The 17,404-nt window shown below is 32.8% G+C and overlaps 3 protein-coding genes across 3 annotated transcripts; 1 reads left to right on the top strand and 2 right to left on the bottom strand.

Annotated features, from left to right (window-relative positions):
• The first annotated feature begins 2,453 nt into the window (after positions 1–2,453).
• On the top strand, positions 2,454–5,288 carry LOC106778193 (subtilisin-like protease SBT1.5). The gene has a single exon (XM_014666132.2). It carries the CDS (start codon positions 2,662–2,664, stop codon positions 5,005–5,007), a length of 2,346 nt encoding a protein of 781 aa, XP_014521618.1. The 5' UTR covers positions 2,454–2,661; the 3' UTR covers positions 5,008–5,288.
• Positions 5,289–6,561: 1,273 nt separating this feature from the next.
• LOC106778157 lies at positions 6,562–8,652 on the bottom strand. Its single transcript, XM_014666085.1, has 2 exons — positions 8,241–8,652; positions 6,562–6,605 (listed from the first exon to the last, which is right to left on the bottom strand). Exons 1-2 carry the CDS (start codon positions 8,650–8,652, stop codon positions 6,562–6,564), a joined length of 456 nt encoding a protein of 151 aa, XP_014521571.1.
• A 1,418-nt stretch (positions 8,653–10,070) lies between these two features.
• LOC106778156 (uncharacterized protein DDB_G0292642-like) lies at positions 10,071–11,063 on the bottom strand. The gene has a single exon (XM_014666084.1). The coding sequence runs from the start codon at positions 11,061–11,063 to the stop codon at positions 10,071–10,073; it is 993 nt and encodes a 330-aa protein (XP_014521570.1).
• Between the last annotated feature and the right edge of the window lie 6,341 nt (positions 11,064–17,404).

Here is a 17,404-nt window from a genome sequence, read left to right as displayed (position 1 = left end):
AGAAGAAGGACACCAAGACCAAGGATTGGGTGATCGAGGCGGAGCTCAAGGTTCTCCAGGACTCCGCCACCGTGAAGGAGTTCTCTCTCTTTTCTTCTTCGCTTATATTCTCTCTCTGCAAACGACGGCAGAGTTCAATTTGGACGTCAATGGCGGCCTCTGATGCTCAGAATGACGTGTCATCCGTAAGGCACGCCTTCGAGGTTGAAAAACGTTGAAGCGGAGCAGAATAGGTTCAGGCGCGTGGTCACCACCCCTGGCTTTAGCTTCTCAGCTACTGCATTTTGGGTTCGAAGCTGGTATATTGTTGCTGACCACTTTGTTGGATGTGTATGCCAAAACCGATGATCTTCATGCTACCCATATAAGGTGTTTGATGAAATGTACGAGAAAAGTTACGTGTCTTATATCAGTGGTGGTTAGGTGCTAAGGATCCTTTCCAGCGCCTTGCTGCTTGTACTAATCTACCAGAAGCCATTGAGGCTCTACGACAAGCTGGATTTATGTGTCTTTTATTATTTTATTTAATAACTAAATGAACCCTTATTTCATTTTAAACAATTATTTGTATATAATGAAAATTACATAAAAAATTATAAAAAATATAAAAATGGTAAAATTAAAAGTTTAAAAAATGATTTTCGACTATTTAATAATTATTTTTAATTTTTTACTCTTAATAAACATTTTTACAATTAAATATAACATTAACAAATATCATTTTATATTACTTTAATATCTAGGAGCATTTTAGTAATCTTCAATTTTTACCAATTAAACAAATTTTTTAAAATGGTCACATCAATCAAATCCTACACTAATTCTCACAAACTTCACCTCCAAATCCACTCTCAATTACCCACAAATCCACTCAGAAAAACAATAAAAAAATTACTCTCAAATCCACTCAAATTCATTCAAATCATCTCCCCCAAATCATCTCCCACAAATCCCCCAAAATAAAAAGAGGACCAAATTAAAAATACCTTACGAAAATAGGAACGCCTAAATGGTTTTAACCTTAATTTAAATATAAATGGAGAATTATATGTATTTATAATTAATATATGTAAAAAATTACTAACAATTCTTGATGAAACTTTTATACTTAATCAAAATTTTAAAAACTGATTTAGCACGTACGATAACCGGTCCAACAACACCTGCAGCCACGATCTTTCAAGATCGTACTGTCCGTTAATCCCTCGTCAACGTTTTGTCCGTTAATAGATCTATTAATTTTTCTTGTACTTTTAAAATATATTTATTTTGATATATTAAAAAATAATATAATTTTAAGCATTAAAACTAATGTATATCATGATAATATATTAGAAAATCTACATAAAAAAATTAATCATACACTTTTTTTTTCTCTGATCTGAGTTCATTTGAAAATGAAAAAACATTTTTTTCCCACGTTTTCATTTTTCATTCAGATATTGCGCATGGATGGACCTGCAACAAAAGGTCACAAGATTTCAACATGTATTCCTTTCCAAACTGTCGTATCTGTCAGTTATCGTCACCTTGTAAACTGATTAATATACTATCATCATATCCCTAACTAATTAACCAAACTGTCTGTCCCAAAAAACAACAACAGTGTCTATAGATAACATAAGATTCTTCCAAACAAATAAAAAAAAAAAAACCTTTTATATATCAATCTTCATCTTCTATAAGTTTTAACCACAAATTAATATAACATATAACTAAGAAACAAATTTTAATATACAAACTGATTTTGTAAAATTAAATTAGATTTAAAATTTACTTCTAACATTTTAATGAAAAATAAATAATGAAGTATTGTTTATATGAGAAAAGAAAGTGATTATGGAAGAAAAGTATATAAGAGAGTGGGTAGAAAAGGGCATGCATGCAAAGGTGGAGCTTGTGTTTTAGGTGAGAGATGATTTTGAACATAAATTTTACCTTGGTGCAATGGTGTAGAGGGTACCTGATGGACCCCTGGGGAGGGTGGGTCTTAGTTTAGTCCTCTGCTAGGGTAGCTTAACGTACTTCATGGACCCAATTTCTGGGCCACACTTGTTTATGGGAGCATTAATTGCCAAAGCTGGTTGGACCAAAACATTAACTAGAAGAAGCAATTGTGACACAACTATCAACACTTTTCTACATGTAATCACTCATAAATACTTTATCTAAATCAAAATCAGATTTCAAATTTGAATCTTACAAATAAAGAACATCGTTAAAGTGTGTAAAAAAACACTGTTGTTTTCCAGTTACTGACAGGAGTTGTTTTATTAAAAAAATAAATTCCTAAGACGTATGGGTGAACGTAATCTGAACAGCTGTTTTCTACTTTCTGTGTGAAATAAGAGAAAACATTGAAAGTGTAACAACAGTAGATGAAGATACCTACAAAAGTTTCAATTTCAATTTGAATTTGAAGTCCACATGGCAGAAAACTCCTACCACTGCACACATCCCACCATTGTTCTACACTCAGAAAGAGTACCATGCTACTGCTACCCTACACTACACTACAATACAATACAAATAATTATAATACTAATTCATTAACACTTCCTTCTTCTTCCACCACACACAACACATGCACTCTCTCATCTACAAGCTTTTTTCCCTTTAAATTTTCCATCTTCACTTCAGTTCACCTCGCATACCACTTCCATGGCTGCGTTTTCCACCTTCTTCGTTTTCCTATTTCTCGTAGGAACTCTAACACAGGTTGCTTTTTCTTCCGACCAAGAAAAGAAAAAAACTTTCATAGTCCAAGTTCATCATCAAACAAAGCCTTCCATTTTCCCAACACACAGACACTGGTATGAGTCATCACTGTCTTCCATTTCCAGCACCGCTTCCGTTATCCACACCTATGACACCGTTTTTCACGGCTTTTCCGCCAAGCTCTCACCTTCTGAGGCACAGAAGCTGCAGGCGCTCAGCCACGTCATCACTCTCATACCCGAACAGGTTCGACAGCTTCACACCACGCGCTCCCCTCAGTTCCTCGGTCTCACCACCGCCGATCGCGCCGGGTTGCTGCACGAGACTGATTTCGGCTCGGATCTCGTCATAGGCGTATTCGATACCGGAATCTGGCCGGAGCGCCAGAGTTTCAGCGGTCGCGACCTGGGGCCCGTTCCTGCCAAGTGGAAGGGCGAGTGCGTCGCAGGGAAGAGCTTCCCCGCTACCTCATGCAACCGGAAAATCATCGGAGCCAGGTACTTCTCCGAAGGGTACGAGGCTACCAACGGGAAGTTGAACGAGACCGTGGAGTTCCGCTCGGCAAGAGACTCCGACGGCCACGGCACTCATACGGCGTCCATCGCGGCTGGAAGGTACGTGTCGCCGGCGTCAACGTTGGGCTACGCGAAAGGAGTCGCCGCCGGCATGGCGCCGAAAGCGCGGTTGGCCGTGTATAAAGTCTGCTGGATGGGCGGGTGCTATGGCTCCGACATCCTCGCCGCGTTCGACGCTGCCGTGGCCGACGGCGTCGACGTGGTGTCGCTTAGCGTCGGAGGAGTGGTGGTGCCGTACCACCTCGACGAGATTGCGATTGGCGCCTTCGGGGCCACCTCGGCTGGCGTTTTTGTCTCCTCCTCAGCTGGCAATGGCGGTCCCGGTGGCCTCACAGTGACGAATGTGGCGCCGTGGGTTACCACCGTAGGCGCTGGAACTATAGACAGAGATTTTCCGGCCAGTGTTAAGCTTGGAAATGGAAAAATAGTGCCCGGGATTAGTATTTATGGTGGACCTGGTTTAACTCCGGGTCGGATGTACCCGATTGTGTATGGGGGTAGTGGACAGTTTGGCGGTGGCGGTGGCGGTGGAGGTAATGGTTATTCTTCTGCACTTTGTTTGGAAGGTTCCTTGGATCCCGAGACTGTGAAAGGAAAAATTGTTGTGTGTGATAGAGGGATTAATGCAAGGGCAGCTAAAGGTGAAGAAGTGAGAAAAAATGGAGGGGTTGGCATGATTTTAGCCAACGGTGTGTTTGACGGTGAAGGGTTGGTGGCGGATTGCCACGTGTTGCCTGCCACGGCGGTTGGTGCCACAGCGGGCGAGAAAATCCGTGGGTACATTGGTAATTCGCGGTCACCGGCAACTGCCACAATTGTGTTCAAGGGAACAAGGCTCGGTGTTAAGCCAGCACCTGTGGTGGCATCATTTTCTGCCAGAGGGCCTAATCCTGTGTCCCCTGAGATTCTGAAGCCTGATGTTATAGCCCCAGGGTTGAACATTCTTGCAGCTTGGCCTGATCTTGTAGGACCTTCTGGGGTTCCCTCTGACGGGCGTAGGACTGAGTTTAACATACTTTCTGGAACTTCCATGGCTTGTCCTCATGTTTCTGGTTTGGCTGCTCTGTTGAAGGCAGCACATCCTGATTGGAGTCCTGCTGCTATTAGATCAGCCCTGATGACCACTGCTTATACTGTGGACAACAGAGGTGATCCCATGTTGGATGAATCCACCGGAAATGTTTCCTCAGCCTTTGATTATGGTTCTGGCCATGTTCATCCTGTTAAAGCCATGAACCCTGGCTTGGTTTATGACATCTCCCCTTCTGATTATGTGAATTTCTTGTGCAATTCAAATTACACCACCAACAGCATCCATGTGATCACAAGAAAGAGTGCAGATTGTAGAGGAGCTAAAAGGGCAGGGCACGCTGGGAATCTGAATTACCCTTCATTCTCTGCAGTGTTTCAGCAATATGGAAAGAAGAGAATGTCTACACATTTTATCAGGACTGTAACAAATGTCGGCGACCCTAATTCAGTGTACAAGGTCACCATCAAGCCACCAGGTGGGATGGTGGTCACAGTGAAACCAGACACCCTGACTTTCAGGAAGATTGGTCAGAAATTGAACTTTCTTGTTAGGGTACAAACTAGGGCTGTTAAGCTTACACCTGGAAGTTCTAGTGTCAAGAGTGGTTCCATAGTTTGGTCTGATGGGAAACATACTGTGACAAGCCCCTTGGTTGTCGCAATGCAGCAACCTCTCGATTAGTCTTTGAGGCTTCTGGGTGTAGAAAAAACATGGGATTTTATCCATCTCGGATATCTTGTTAAAAAAAAATAGCTCTATATGCTTAATAGAGTATGTGTTTGTGAAGGTGTTCCATTGTTAGAAAGAGCGTGAAGAAGGCACCAAAATGAAGGATGTTCTGAAATTAAAAAAAGGCATGGTGGGCGTATAAATCTCTTGTTGTATAATTAAGAGTGTTTGTAGAAGATGCTGTGTTCAGAAGAGGATAAGTATATTGGAAAGATCTTTTCCTTTTTTAGTGATGTTGTTGAATCCTTTGAAATTTTTTAATGTCTCGTTCAGTCAGATATCTCATAAACCCATGTGGTTAGAGACTGCAGTGTTTTACAATGCTGGAGAGTTAGCTGGTTGAAGCTGATAGATGTCAACCCAAATGATTTTTTTTTTTTGTTTAAAAGTGGAAAAAGAGCTAATTTTGATACAATTAATTTTACGCTAAACAGGACAAATAAATATTTGTTTTTTTTTTCTGCAGTATCTGTCACGGGACTGTAAATCCATGGCATGGCAGGATCTACCAGGATAGATTTGCATTATCTAACGTGAGAATCTTGAGAATATATTTCCACATATTCTGCCAAATTTCAAGATTTACATCATATTTAAACCAAAAATATCAAAATACTAAAACTTTTGCATATCATTTATATTTCATCTGTAGCTAAAAGTTGGAACTATGATAGAAGACACGAAAAGAAATCACCGTTGAACTAAAGTTTTTAATTTGAAGATTTAGGTTGCCTTGTGCTTCTAAGATTCCCAATAAATGTAATGGTTTGGTCGGAGTGGAATTCAAATTGGCAGATACATGGAAACTGAAATTGGTGATGTAATGTCGGAAGACAACCTCTGCAATGAAATGATGAAGGTTGAATTGAAAATTGAAAAGGTAATTTAGACGTTCCAACAAAGCTTCTTAGCTGGAAAAAAAAAGTTTGAAGTGAAAAGAAATTGGTTTGGCAACCGTGGCCCAACATCATGAAAATTCTTTTTAAGGTGTTTGTCGTGTGTATGATTAGGTTGGTTCTCTCTTGTCTTTTGCTTTTTCCTTCTTAAAATCTCTAAACACAAAAGCAAAACCAAAAGTGCTATTATGTAGATAAATAACTCCTTTGCCTTCTTTTTTTTTTTTCAATTCAAATAGAAAGTTTGAAAAACCTCTTTTTTATTAAAAGTATTCAAAGATAGTAACCAAAAGAATTGGATAGGATATAGGGATTTGGTTCCTATTTACTTTCCATATATTCCAAAAATAATCAATAGTCTTTCATCTTATTTTTTTTTATTAAGAGTTCAAATTAAACAATCATAAAATGTTGATTAATAATATCTTATACGGAAAACAACATATTTTCCTCTTTGTATAGAATTATTCAAATTTCGTATCTTCTTATTATTGTACACATAATTCCTTTTTTTCATTATCAAATATATGAGTTGTTAAAATAACAAAAATTAATAACAATAATAATAATTGTTGTTTAGGGTATGAAATCAATGTTAATGGTCTAAAATCTAATGAGTGTTCGAAGGGTAATTCCACTCCATTCGGAGGGTACCTGCACTCCATTCCAAAATTAAGTGTTGGTGTTTAAGAATTAATGATATAGTAAATACATATCATCTGCTTCAAACTTCTATTTATAAGTTTCTAGGTAAACTTTTCATTAATTCTGGCCTAATCACGATCTAATAGTGGATTAATCGTACTTTACTTCTAAATTGATTAGCACTAATGTTAATGTGGTCTAAATTGATTGACCAATTTACTTGGTAACCAGTCAAATTCATTAATGACTCACTCGGTAATCTAAGATATAGTTGATCATCGCGTTTGTGGGTAGTCAAACAGTCATGCAATACAATTATTATTATTATAAAATATTTTGAATTTCTTATATATGTTCTACAATATAAAAATTATCTTTGTTCTTCTTCTGAAAAATGTAATGAAGTTCTCTAATATTGTGTTCACATGAAAGGAAAATATTGTTGAAGAGAAAACAGAAGGAATGACTTGCGAGATAATTTTTGTTGGTTTGGGTTGATTTGCGAAGACTAAATTGTGTTGATTTGTGAGATACACTTATTTTATCTATTTCACTAAGTTGATCAGATTTGTAGTGAATTGCAACGAAATGTCATATGTGCCCTAATTGTTTGTAAAATACTAGGATAATATTAACGTTATTTGATTTCAAACACTCATAATGGATTCCAAGAAGCATGTATATTACACTAATCAATTACAAAGTTTTCCTACAACGTGCTATCACGAATAATAAAGTTGATACCCATATGAAGATGAAGAAAAAAGTAGAAGAACTCAAGTGTTCAAGTGTTTGAAGTTGAAGAAGATGAAGAAAAACGAAATTTGACTCACACGTATTCAGTTCCAAGGATGTCTGCATTCGGTTCTAAGCTTGTGATAAAAAACAAAGGAATTGTATTCAGTTCCAATGTCCTTGTATTCGATTTTCGACTCGTATTCGATTCCCAAGTCATTTATTCGATTTTAAGGTGTGAATCTCATTAATTAGACTTTCATTTTTTAATATATTTATTTCTATCATTTCAACTTGTAGATATTTTGCCTAGTTTTATCATTTGAAGCATGTTACTTGGGTAAAAAATAATCTCAATCCCATAAATTTAAATAAAAAAAATTAAATCAAATGAAATTAAACTAATATAGTTGAACATTCAAAGAATTAAATTTTATATAAAAAAATTAATTAAAAATAAAATTAAATATATGTTTATCTCTAAAACTTAAATTTGAATAAGAATTTCAATTCTATATTTAAATTTAGAAACTAAAACATATTTAATCCTTAAAGTCATATATTTTAAAATAAAACTTATTATTCTAATTAACCCAATAGTCCAAAATAAAATCTCTTCCTTCCATTCTTTGAGGAAGAGTTCTTATAAACTTGATAATCTAAAATATAAGTAAGCATCTCTTCCTTTCAGAGAAATACTATTTAAATTGTTTACTTATAAGTTCTTAAACTATATAAAACTATTAAGTGTAGAAATAATAGTATATTTTTATCTATTTTTTAAATTCTTTATACATTCATAAAATTGAAAAATGTATCTTTAATAATTTTTTTATAAATTTTTTATATGGTAGTTTGTGATTAATATGTTACAAAGACACAAAATGCAATTTGGACATCTTTTCCAACCTTTTTCCTCTGCAAGTGTCGTCATTAGGTATTCGTTCTCTCCTCCTTTCGATGCCTCCAACCTCTGAAACTCCTCACAGTTCATTCCTGCATGCGACGGAACCTTGCACTGTGCATAGAACAGTCTATTGCAATGTGGACACTCCGATGAACTCACATCTTTCTCACCATCTCGTATCAACATGGCTGAACAATCCTTAAAAGGACAGAAAAACTTGTCTGCTTCAACCACTGAATTCTCACAAAGGATGTCTCCCCATCTATCAAACACTTCTTTAGGAATGATCCAACGACATTGCTCACACTCTATAACCTCCTTGCAACTAGGAACATATCTTGTGATGCAGTCATTGCAAAAGATGTCAGAACAGCTTTGATTCCTGAACTTCTTTTCGTCGGGTATGGGATCCATGCAAATTCCACACACACGAAGATTCTTCTGCCTTTATCTGTTTCCCTTTGAGGATTCTCAGAGGGACCTCCTCCTCACTATCTGCATCTACTTCAGGGACTCGACGCTTTCTCCTTAGCAGTTTCGCTATCAAGAGACTGAGAGGTAGAGGAAGACCGAGTCGCAGAATGAAGTTTCCTCCATAACTTCTTTTGTTATGAGATGTGCAAAGTGCAAAAGCTTTAAACGAAATATAAGAAAATAACTAAATTAATTTAGTTATTTTAAGAAAATTTTGTTAATTTTATTTGATATTTTAAACGTTTTTCAAAAATAAAGTTTAGTTAAAAATACTGTATTACACATTTTTAAAATGGTTTAAACCATTGGATGGTAAAATCGTGATAATTAAGTTTTTTCTGATAAGTGAACAGAAACAGAATCAAAGTATCTTGATGTGATAATGTTGATTTGAATGATTTATTAAGTGAAAAATTTAAATTATGACCTGTAATGACAACTTAAATTTTAATTACCCCAATTAGCTTTCAAAAAGACTAATTCACCTAATAACGCTAATCAGGTTTCACTGTACCACATATCCCAATACAAATAAAAAGAAATAATCGATTCTATTGTATCATGGATTCTCATTTCCATGTAATTGATTTCTGCCTCAGCTTTTCTTCTACTTCTTTTCACATAGTGGCAAGAAAGTGTTTACATTCATTCTCACAAACTTTTTCAAAAATCATATCCGTAAACAATACTCACACAGATACAAACAAATAGGAATGTAAATCGAATCTAAATTTAGATTTATCAACAAATAATCAAATGATTCAAATAAAAAGTATTTATAGTGCATGTAATTACCAATTAAATGGAAAGAAAATGTTTTTGCAATTCTTATTTGACAAATACCAATAAAATAACACTATAACAATGTTTTTGCAATTCTTATTTAGATCGGCATGAATAGTGCTCATTATTGTTCCAAGTTGATCCACAATCATAGCAAAATTTATGATTACATCTGCAAAACAAGTGCACCAACACATAAAATGGTCACATAATTCAGTATTCAAATTAAATTGGAAAAAGTTCTATTAAAAACATTTTTTTAACAATTTTTTTATATCGGATACATGATAGTTCGTGATTGATTTATTTTAAATATTTTTTTAAACATAAATTCAAATAGATAAATAAAATGATGACAAATGTCCCTTTATCAAAAAAAAGTTGTGAAAAAATGTTGTCAAAATATCATCATCCATTGAATAAAGCTATTAATCTAATCAACTTGAAATTATAATGAATAAAAAAATAATAATAAATTAATTACTAGTTAGAAATATATAGATAACAAACCTGCAAGTGATAAGTGAGCATCCCGCAATTCTTTCTACATAAAAACTGCAATTTGGACATTTTCTTCAACCTTTCTTCTCTGCAAGCTTCGTCACAATCGAGTCTCCATTCTCTCCTTTCTCCCCTTTCTCTCTTTTCGACCTCTGAAACTCCTCGCAGTCTATTCCTGCATGCCACGAAACCCTGCACTGTGCACAGAACAGTCTTTTGCAATGTGGACACTCTGATGAAGTCACAACTTCTTCACCATCACGCATCAACATAGCTGAACATTCCTTAAAAGGACAGAAAAACTTTTCTGCTTCAACCACTAAATTCTCACAAAGAATATCTCCCCATTTATCAAACACTTCTTTAGGGATAATCGAACGACAATGCTCAAGCTCTATACCCTCTTTGCAATTAGGGTTTGGGCATTGCACCACTGATGTATTCTCCTCGATCTTTGCAGCAACATGTTTTGTGATGCAGCCATTGCAAAAGATGTGAGAACAGTTCTGGATCCTGAACTTCTTCTCATCAGGTATGGCATCCATGCAAATACCACACACACACAAAGATTCTTCTATCTTTACCTGTTTCCCTCTGCGGTTTGTCAAAGGGCGGTATCTCACAGGGCCGTCATCGTCGCTGTCTGCATCCACTTTGGCGAGTCTTCTACTTGACCCTCCTCCGTCGCTTTCCGATGAGGAACTCGACGATTTCCGCTTAGCATGTTTTCTATCAGATGTTGGAAATTCATTCTTTGGTTCAAATTCCAAACTATCTGATGAAGAGGAAGCAGACTCGTGTGAAGACTGAGATGAAGAGGAAAAAGACTCGTATGAAGACTGAGAAGAAGAGTAAGAAGACTCGTGTGAAGACTGCGATGAAGAGGAAGAAGACTCGTGTGAAGACTGCGATGAAGAGGAAGCAGACTCGTGTGAAGACTGAGATGAAGAATAAGAAGACTCGTGTGAAAACTGCGATGAAGAGGAAGCAGACTCGTGTGAAGACTGCGATGAAGAGGAAAAAGACTCGTATGAACTCTGAAAAGAGTCAGATGAAGTTTCGTCCATGACTTATCTAAAAGTTTATGAGAAATAATCAGTACTTTTTTTTTGTTTATGTATGAGATTTCGAAAACCTTTAAATTCTTATTTTATACGTTAGATTAGATACTCCCGTATAATACATATCGTTATCATATTGTACCTGAAAAGGTATCCGTTTTTATAAGAGTAACGGCACATTTATATTGATTTAACAGATATTAGAAAGATAAAATCGTTATAAAAGAATAATTTTTTATATTTTCAAAAGTAAATAAATAAAAAATAGTAATGTTAAATAAATATATTTGTGTGTTAAATTATTTTTATAATGAAAGGCGTAAAAGAATATAAATAGTTTTAATATATATATATATATATATGTGTGTGTGTGTTATATTCCGTATAATTTAAATATTGTAATTGTAAAGAATTTTTGTTTGAATGCAGAAAGTAAATAAAAATCGTAAATAATTTTAAAAGGTGAATACCTAATATCCCAATTATATAGAAATTATATATAATATAATCAGATATAATAGTGTAAGGCAGTTAAGGATTTATAAATAAAGCAAGTTTATAGTCGTCCAAAATGGTTATAAATTTAGAACTTTATTACTAAAGAGTATTTTAAAATATACAAAATAGTTATGAACCTTAACTAAGTTAAGCAACACTGACATCTTCCTTCAAGGTTTATTTTAGAGGCACTTTATTTATCTCTGCTCACATCTAAATGAATGATCATTGTAAAAAGGAAAACACCAAGAAACAAAAACAAACAAAACGGTGAGCTAGTTATACAAAATCATACAATCATGACAACATACATAAAATATTCAATTCAAGCAAAGTAAACTACAACACAATTCATAACATGTTATATTCTAAACTTGACTCGTTCGGACTTAGAATGATAGCCGAGCTATGGCGGGTCATGCACTCGTGGTGGCCTCTACTGCTTTGCAAAGTCGTTGTCAATGAGTTTCACCTTACCACACTCACGAGGTTAGCCTGTTCTAGGCCTTGAGGCATACTGGAAGCCCAAAGACTAAGACTTCCTGCTACTCCTCACGACATGGTCCAATCCTCTCTATTTGAGAATGATTGACCATTAGAGTTTCAGGATGGCCCCCAAGACTGAGTTCCTACTTTCATTCTTAATAACAAAGAATTTCATCAAGAGATTCTACACTTTGAGACTTTTACTTACCACTTTGAATCATACCTTCTTTACTTTATAATCACACACTTTCAAGTTATAATGACCATCCATGATATAATACAATACACTCTTAAGCATGTTTCACAAAACAAACAACATTAAATATAATGCAACACCAAACAAAATAAAAGAGAGTGGACTAGATGACTATCCAAGATATAATACAATACACTCTTAAGCATGCTTCACAAAACAAAAAACATTCAACAAAATGCAACACCAAATAGAATAAAAGAGAGTGGACTAGACTCAACACTCCTTGCAAAGTGCACCACCCTCGTAACACAGCTCGCTCAGCAACACAGCTCGCTTTGCGAATTACTTTGCATAGGTGCCAGACTTTAGGCCTCTTACATAGCGCACCTAGATCGTTATGCGAGTGCCTAGACAAAGACCAACCCCCAAACCTTCTCGCTTTGCGCCTAACTCACTTTTCTAATTAAAATGGCAGTGACTTTAAGCCACCACCAGTTGCATAGCGATAGGATTCGCTATGCGAATCACCAGGCAGAGAGCAGCACCCTCTGGTCATTCGCACAGCGCACCAGCTTGCACAGTGAATGACCCGGACAAAGGGTACCTTCCTGCAAGGACTCGCTATACGAGACCATTCGCATAGCGAGTCTACATAATCTGTAGAACGCAAATTCTGCAGAATTATGCACTCACACACCCCTTTACCATTTCTAGCCTTTCTCCCCAACTTTTAAGACCTCTAATTCGTAATGTAGACCTAATTAAACTTGCCTAAATGATTTTAAATGTTCCTATAGTGATTATAAAGTGATTAAGACCCAAATTCATCTTTAAAACACTAATTTCCACAACTTAAGGGCTCAAATACAATTCTACCATTTTTAACATGTTTTAGACCAGTTTTATGTTCCTAACAAGACACATTGGACCTATCTAAACTGTCTCAACCCTCCAGAAACACTTTAGACCTCATATGTTCAAAATCACTACCTCACTTCCTCTAAAAGACCTAAAACACTACCCAAGTACTTGACTTCCCATCTAAACAATGCTACAACAGAATTTCCACCCCCAAGCACTGCTAACATGTCCAATTACAACAACTGATTTCATACAAATCACTTCATAAGCATTACGTTACAGTTTTATCAGTTCCACAGCTCAGCATATACAACCCAATATACTTAAAACCTAACATGCGGTCCAAACAACATACCAATTCAAACTTCATCACACATACACATCATATAATCAATTTAAAGAAAATAATTAGCTCAATAGTTGAAATGCCCAGCTCACAAGAATGCCTCAACAGTACCTCACACAGCAAAAACTCACAAAGCCCTACAAATCACCAAATTGGTGATGAAAACAGCCCTTGGAGCTAGAATGGACAGAGAAGAGGGAAAAAGGAAACAAATTTCACATGCAACCAGCTAGGATTGCATGTTACAGGTTTAAGAAGGAGAAAAGGGAATAACCGCTTACCAGCTAGAACCAAGAATGACATTGGTGACAAACGAAGCCTTTTCTCGTCAGGATCACCTAAGTACCTCCTGATTGGAATCCAACAGTGAAAAGGTATGGTAGAGAAAAGACAAAGAAAAGAGAGTATAGCTTATGAAGGTTGAAACTGGTTCCTCATATAATAAGCTAATAAGCTGAACTTGAATCAAACATTCTATATAAACTTATTTTATTATTAAAGTCCAGTCCTATTATCTGATGCCACTTGTTCATTTTCAAGACTACTCTTCTCGGTCCTTAAAGAATATATGAAACATAATGTAATATATATATATATATATATATATATATATATATATATATATATATATATATATATAAAAAAAAAATTTTAAAAATTAAAAAAAAGGGATAATNATATATATATATATATATATAATAAAAAAATTTTAAAAATTAAAAAAAAGGGATAATGAGTATATATACACATGTATTAAATATAAAAAATTAAAAAAACAAATATAATTTAAATCAACTGACATTTAATTTTCAGAAAATCAAGAAATTATCTTACGGAATATCTATCTTATATAGTTATGTAACCCACTCATCTCTCCATAATTGTTTAATAATCTAAAAGATTGAGTAATAATTTATGTTGGATATATATGTTTTCCCGGTGTAGAGTTAGGTATTATGTATATATTGGATGGGAGTGTATGTCACCTAATAATTTAAAATTTATGTTTATAAAATAGTTTAATATTGAATTAGAATTTTTAAAAATAATAATTTAAAAAATAAATCATTTAAAAATATGTTTTAAATTTGAAATGATTTAAAACTGATCTATATGTTTTGAGAATATTTTTTTAATGGAGACAGGTTAAAATATCTTGTATTTCGTAAAATATGAAATTGTTTAATAATTGAAAAATAAACCAATATTTGATATTAGATATATGCTTGTTTTATTTAAAAAAGAAAAGAACAGGATATAATATTTGGTGTATATCCTGTGTGTTTCTTTTTAATAAATTTTGATGTCGTTTTTTAAGAATTTAAATTGTGCATTTATTTAATTTAATTTAATATCCTTATTTAAAAAGAAAATTAAAATATTCTTATAACTGGTTTTGTGGGTTTGTAAGAGGTAGTTGGTGTTCATCACCGCTGCATTGCCATCGCGCATGGCTGGACCCCGAATCGCCGTCGTGTCCACCGTAGACAGTTGAAGAGTGCTTCATCCTTCATCTCTAAACATTTTATTCTATACTTTTAATTTCTTAAAATATTTTTAATTAGTAAATGATTGAAAAGTTTAATTTTTTATTATTGAAAATTTCTGTGCAGAGCATTAATTCCACCTCCATTTTCCTCCTATCACTAACCATGTATTCCTGCCGCACCTGGTATCCATTAACCCTTGCTCTCGGACACCTTTACCCTGCACCTCATTTCATTTTTATAAAAAAACCTACACCTCTTTTGACCTCATTTTATTTTATATTAGTTTAATTTTTTTGGCATTTTATTTATGAGTTTATAATGTATTATATAATTTAATTAATATAAAATAATTTTATGAATGTATTAAAATTAATAAAACTAATTTTGAAGGAAAAAAGAAATTGAAAATGAAAGAAAAATATAAAAATTCAAATTTGTAAAAATCGGACGTGGAGATCCGATAAAACTTTAATTACATTACAGTTTTAATTATTTTATTAGTTTATAATTATTTTTAAAATTATATATAATTTTTTATATGTTTATAAGTAGTAATATAATCTTTAATTAATATAAATTAATTTATATGAATTTATTACAATCAATAAAAGTAATTTAGATTAAAAAGTTACCCTGTAACCATCGGGTATAGATATCCGATGTATCTGGATTCGGATACGGGCATCCAACTTTTTCGTTTTCTTTTAAATTCATAATTATAATATATTAAAACCATTTTCTCTTTATTTAATTAATCATGTTCATGAATGTTATTAATTAACAGTTTTTTTTACGGTTTTTAAAAGATTTATATAAACATATATTTCTTATTTTTAATTAATTTTTATTCTTTTAATTATTTGATTAATTGGTTTTTATTCTTTTAACATAAAAGAAATAACTATAAAACAAATATTAAAACATAAAACTTCAAATCATTCAAACAGAAAATTTAATATTTTAGAAAAAAAAAACCAAAATATAAAAAAAATTAAAACAATTGAAAACAAAATAATTTAATGAATTTAACTAATTCCTTAATATATTATTTTGAAATAAATAACTATAGATTCTATAAAATTTATTATTTCATTAAAAATAAATAAATTTAATTTCAATATTTATATAAATAAATAAATTATTAAAATATAACAATTTAATTAAAATAAAATTCAAAAATAGGATAATCAAAAATTCAAAATAAATTGTTTATTAATTAAAACCTTCACAATAACTTTTAAAAAAATTAAACTGACTAAGAAAAACTTTAAACAGAACACCACGGTATAACACTACATTAAATATAAATTCAATAACATTGGAGGTGTTATTATATCTTTGACCAGTTTAAATTTTTTAAATATTTATATATTTAATTACGGGATAAATTAGGTATTTTAAAAAAATTTAGAAGTATAGGATGAAGGACTCAGAGGTGGTGAAGGATGATACCCTCACAGTTGAATTGTCACTTCCCGTTTTTGCATTGTTTTTTACCAAAAACAGGTCAGTTCGTATTACTTTTAAGATTCGAAAAGTATTTTCCGGTACGAAAGGGCAATTCGGGGAACATGTTTGAAGTTTTATGACGCAGTTAGCAATTATGATGTGTAGAAAGCAAAAGCCTGCTACTAATCAGCCTGTGATACTCATAATTTGTCCTTTCTTCCAAACTATACTACTATTTCCCAAGAGAATATTCATATAATTTCCTTTGAAACATTAGTCCCATCAATTTTCTGAGTTTGTCTTTTCAAACTTGCAAAATTTTCCGATTACGACACCTGTTATTATTTTTTTTTAAGTGTATTCTTTGGAAGTGTTAATTGAAGAAGAATTTTAGAAATTTTTAAAATATGAATTTTAAATATATTTTAATTTTATAAAATAAGATCTGAACTTATATATATATATATATATATATATATATATATATATAAATTAATCTTATCTTTATTTATAATCAATTTAAAACTTTAAAAACATCTTTATATAGAGCAATAATCCTAAAAATATTTTGAAACAAGGTTATTCTTATTTCCATATACACAATACAATTATTCTAATCTAAAATTAGGTCTTGAAAATAACCAAATGATGTGGTTTACTAGTTAGCAATAGTCTATTCACGGGTCTTGTATTTTTTTTTTAAATAATTTTAACAAAGGTAGAAATTATTGTTATTATTAATTTATACAAGTTTATAAATAGTAAAATATAAGATTTAAAATAATGGTGTTTAAAGAATTATAATTTAGAAAATAATGTATATCTTTTAAAACATTATTGTTATACATTAAATATTTTAAATATTGATTTTCTATAAAATTTAAACTATATCATAATAATATTATGAGACATAAAATAATGGTGTTTAAAGAATTATAATTTAGAAAATAATGTATATTTTTTAAAATATTATTGTTATACATTAAATATTTTAAATTTTGATTTTCTATAAAATTTAAAC

The sequence above is a fragment of the Vigna radiata genome, unplaced genomic scaffold, assembly GCF_000741045.1.
Source record: "Vigna radiata var. radiata cultivar VC1973A unplaced genomic scaffold, Vradiata_ver6 scaffold_215, whole genome shotgun sequence".
Taxonomy (NCBI): domain Eukaryota; kingdom Viridiplantae; phylum Streptophyta; class Magnoliopsida; order Fabales; family Fabaceae; genus Vigna; species Vigna radiata.
Note: the sequence above shows the minus strand (reverse complement) of the source record. Positions and strands in the feature narration are given on the sequence as shown.

Coding starts and splice junctions, on each gene's coding strand:
- LOC106778193 (XM_014666132.2), top strand. CDS start 2,662: ATGGCTGCGTTTTCCACCTTCTTCGTTTTCCTATTTCTCGTAGGAACT.
- LOC106778157 (XM_014666085.1), bottom strand. CDS start 8,652: ATGGATCCCATACCCGACGAAAAGAAGTTCAGGAATCAAAGCTGTTCT. Junction 6,606..8,240: donor GACACTTGCAGAGGAAAAAG/GTTGGAAAAGAT, acceptor AATGGAGTGCAG/GTACCCTCCGAATGGAGTGG.
- LOC106778156 (XM_014666084.1), bottom strand. CDS start 11,063: ATGGACGAAACTTCATCTGACTCTTTTCAGAGTTCATACGAGTCTTTT.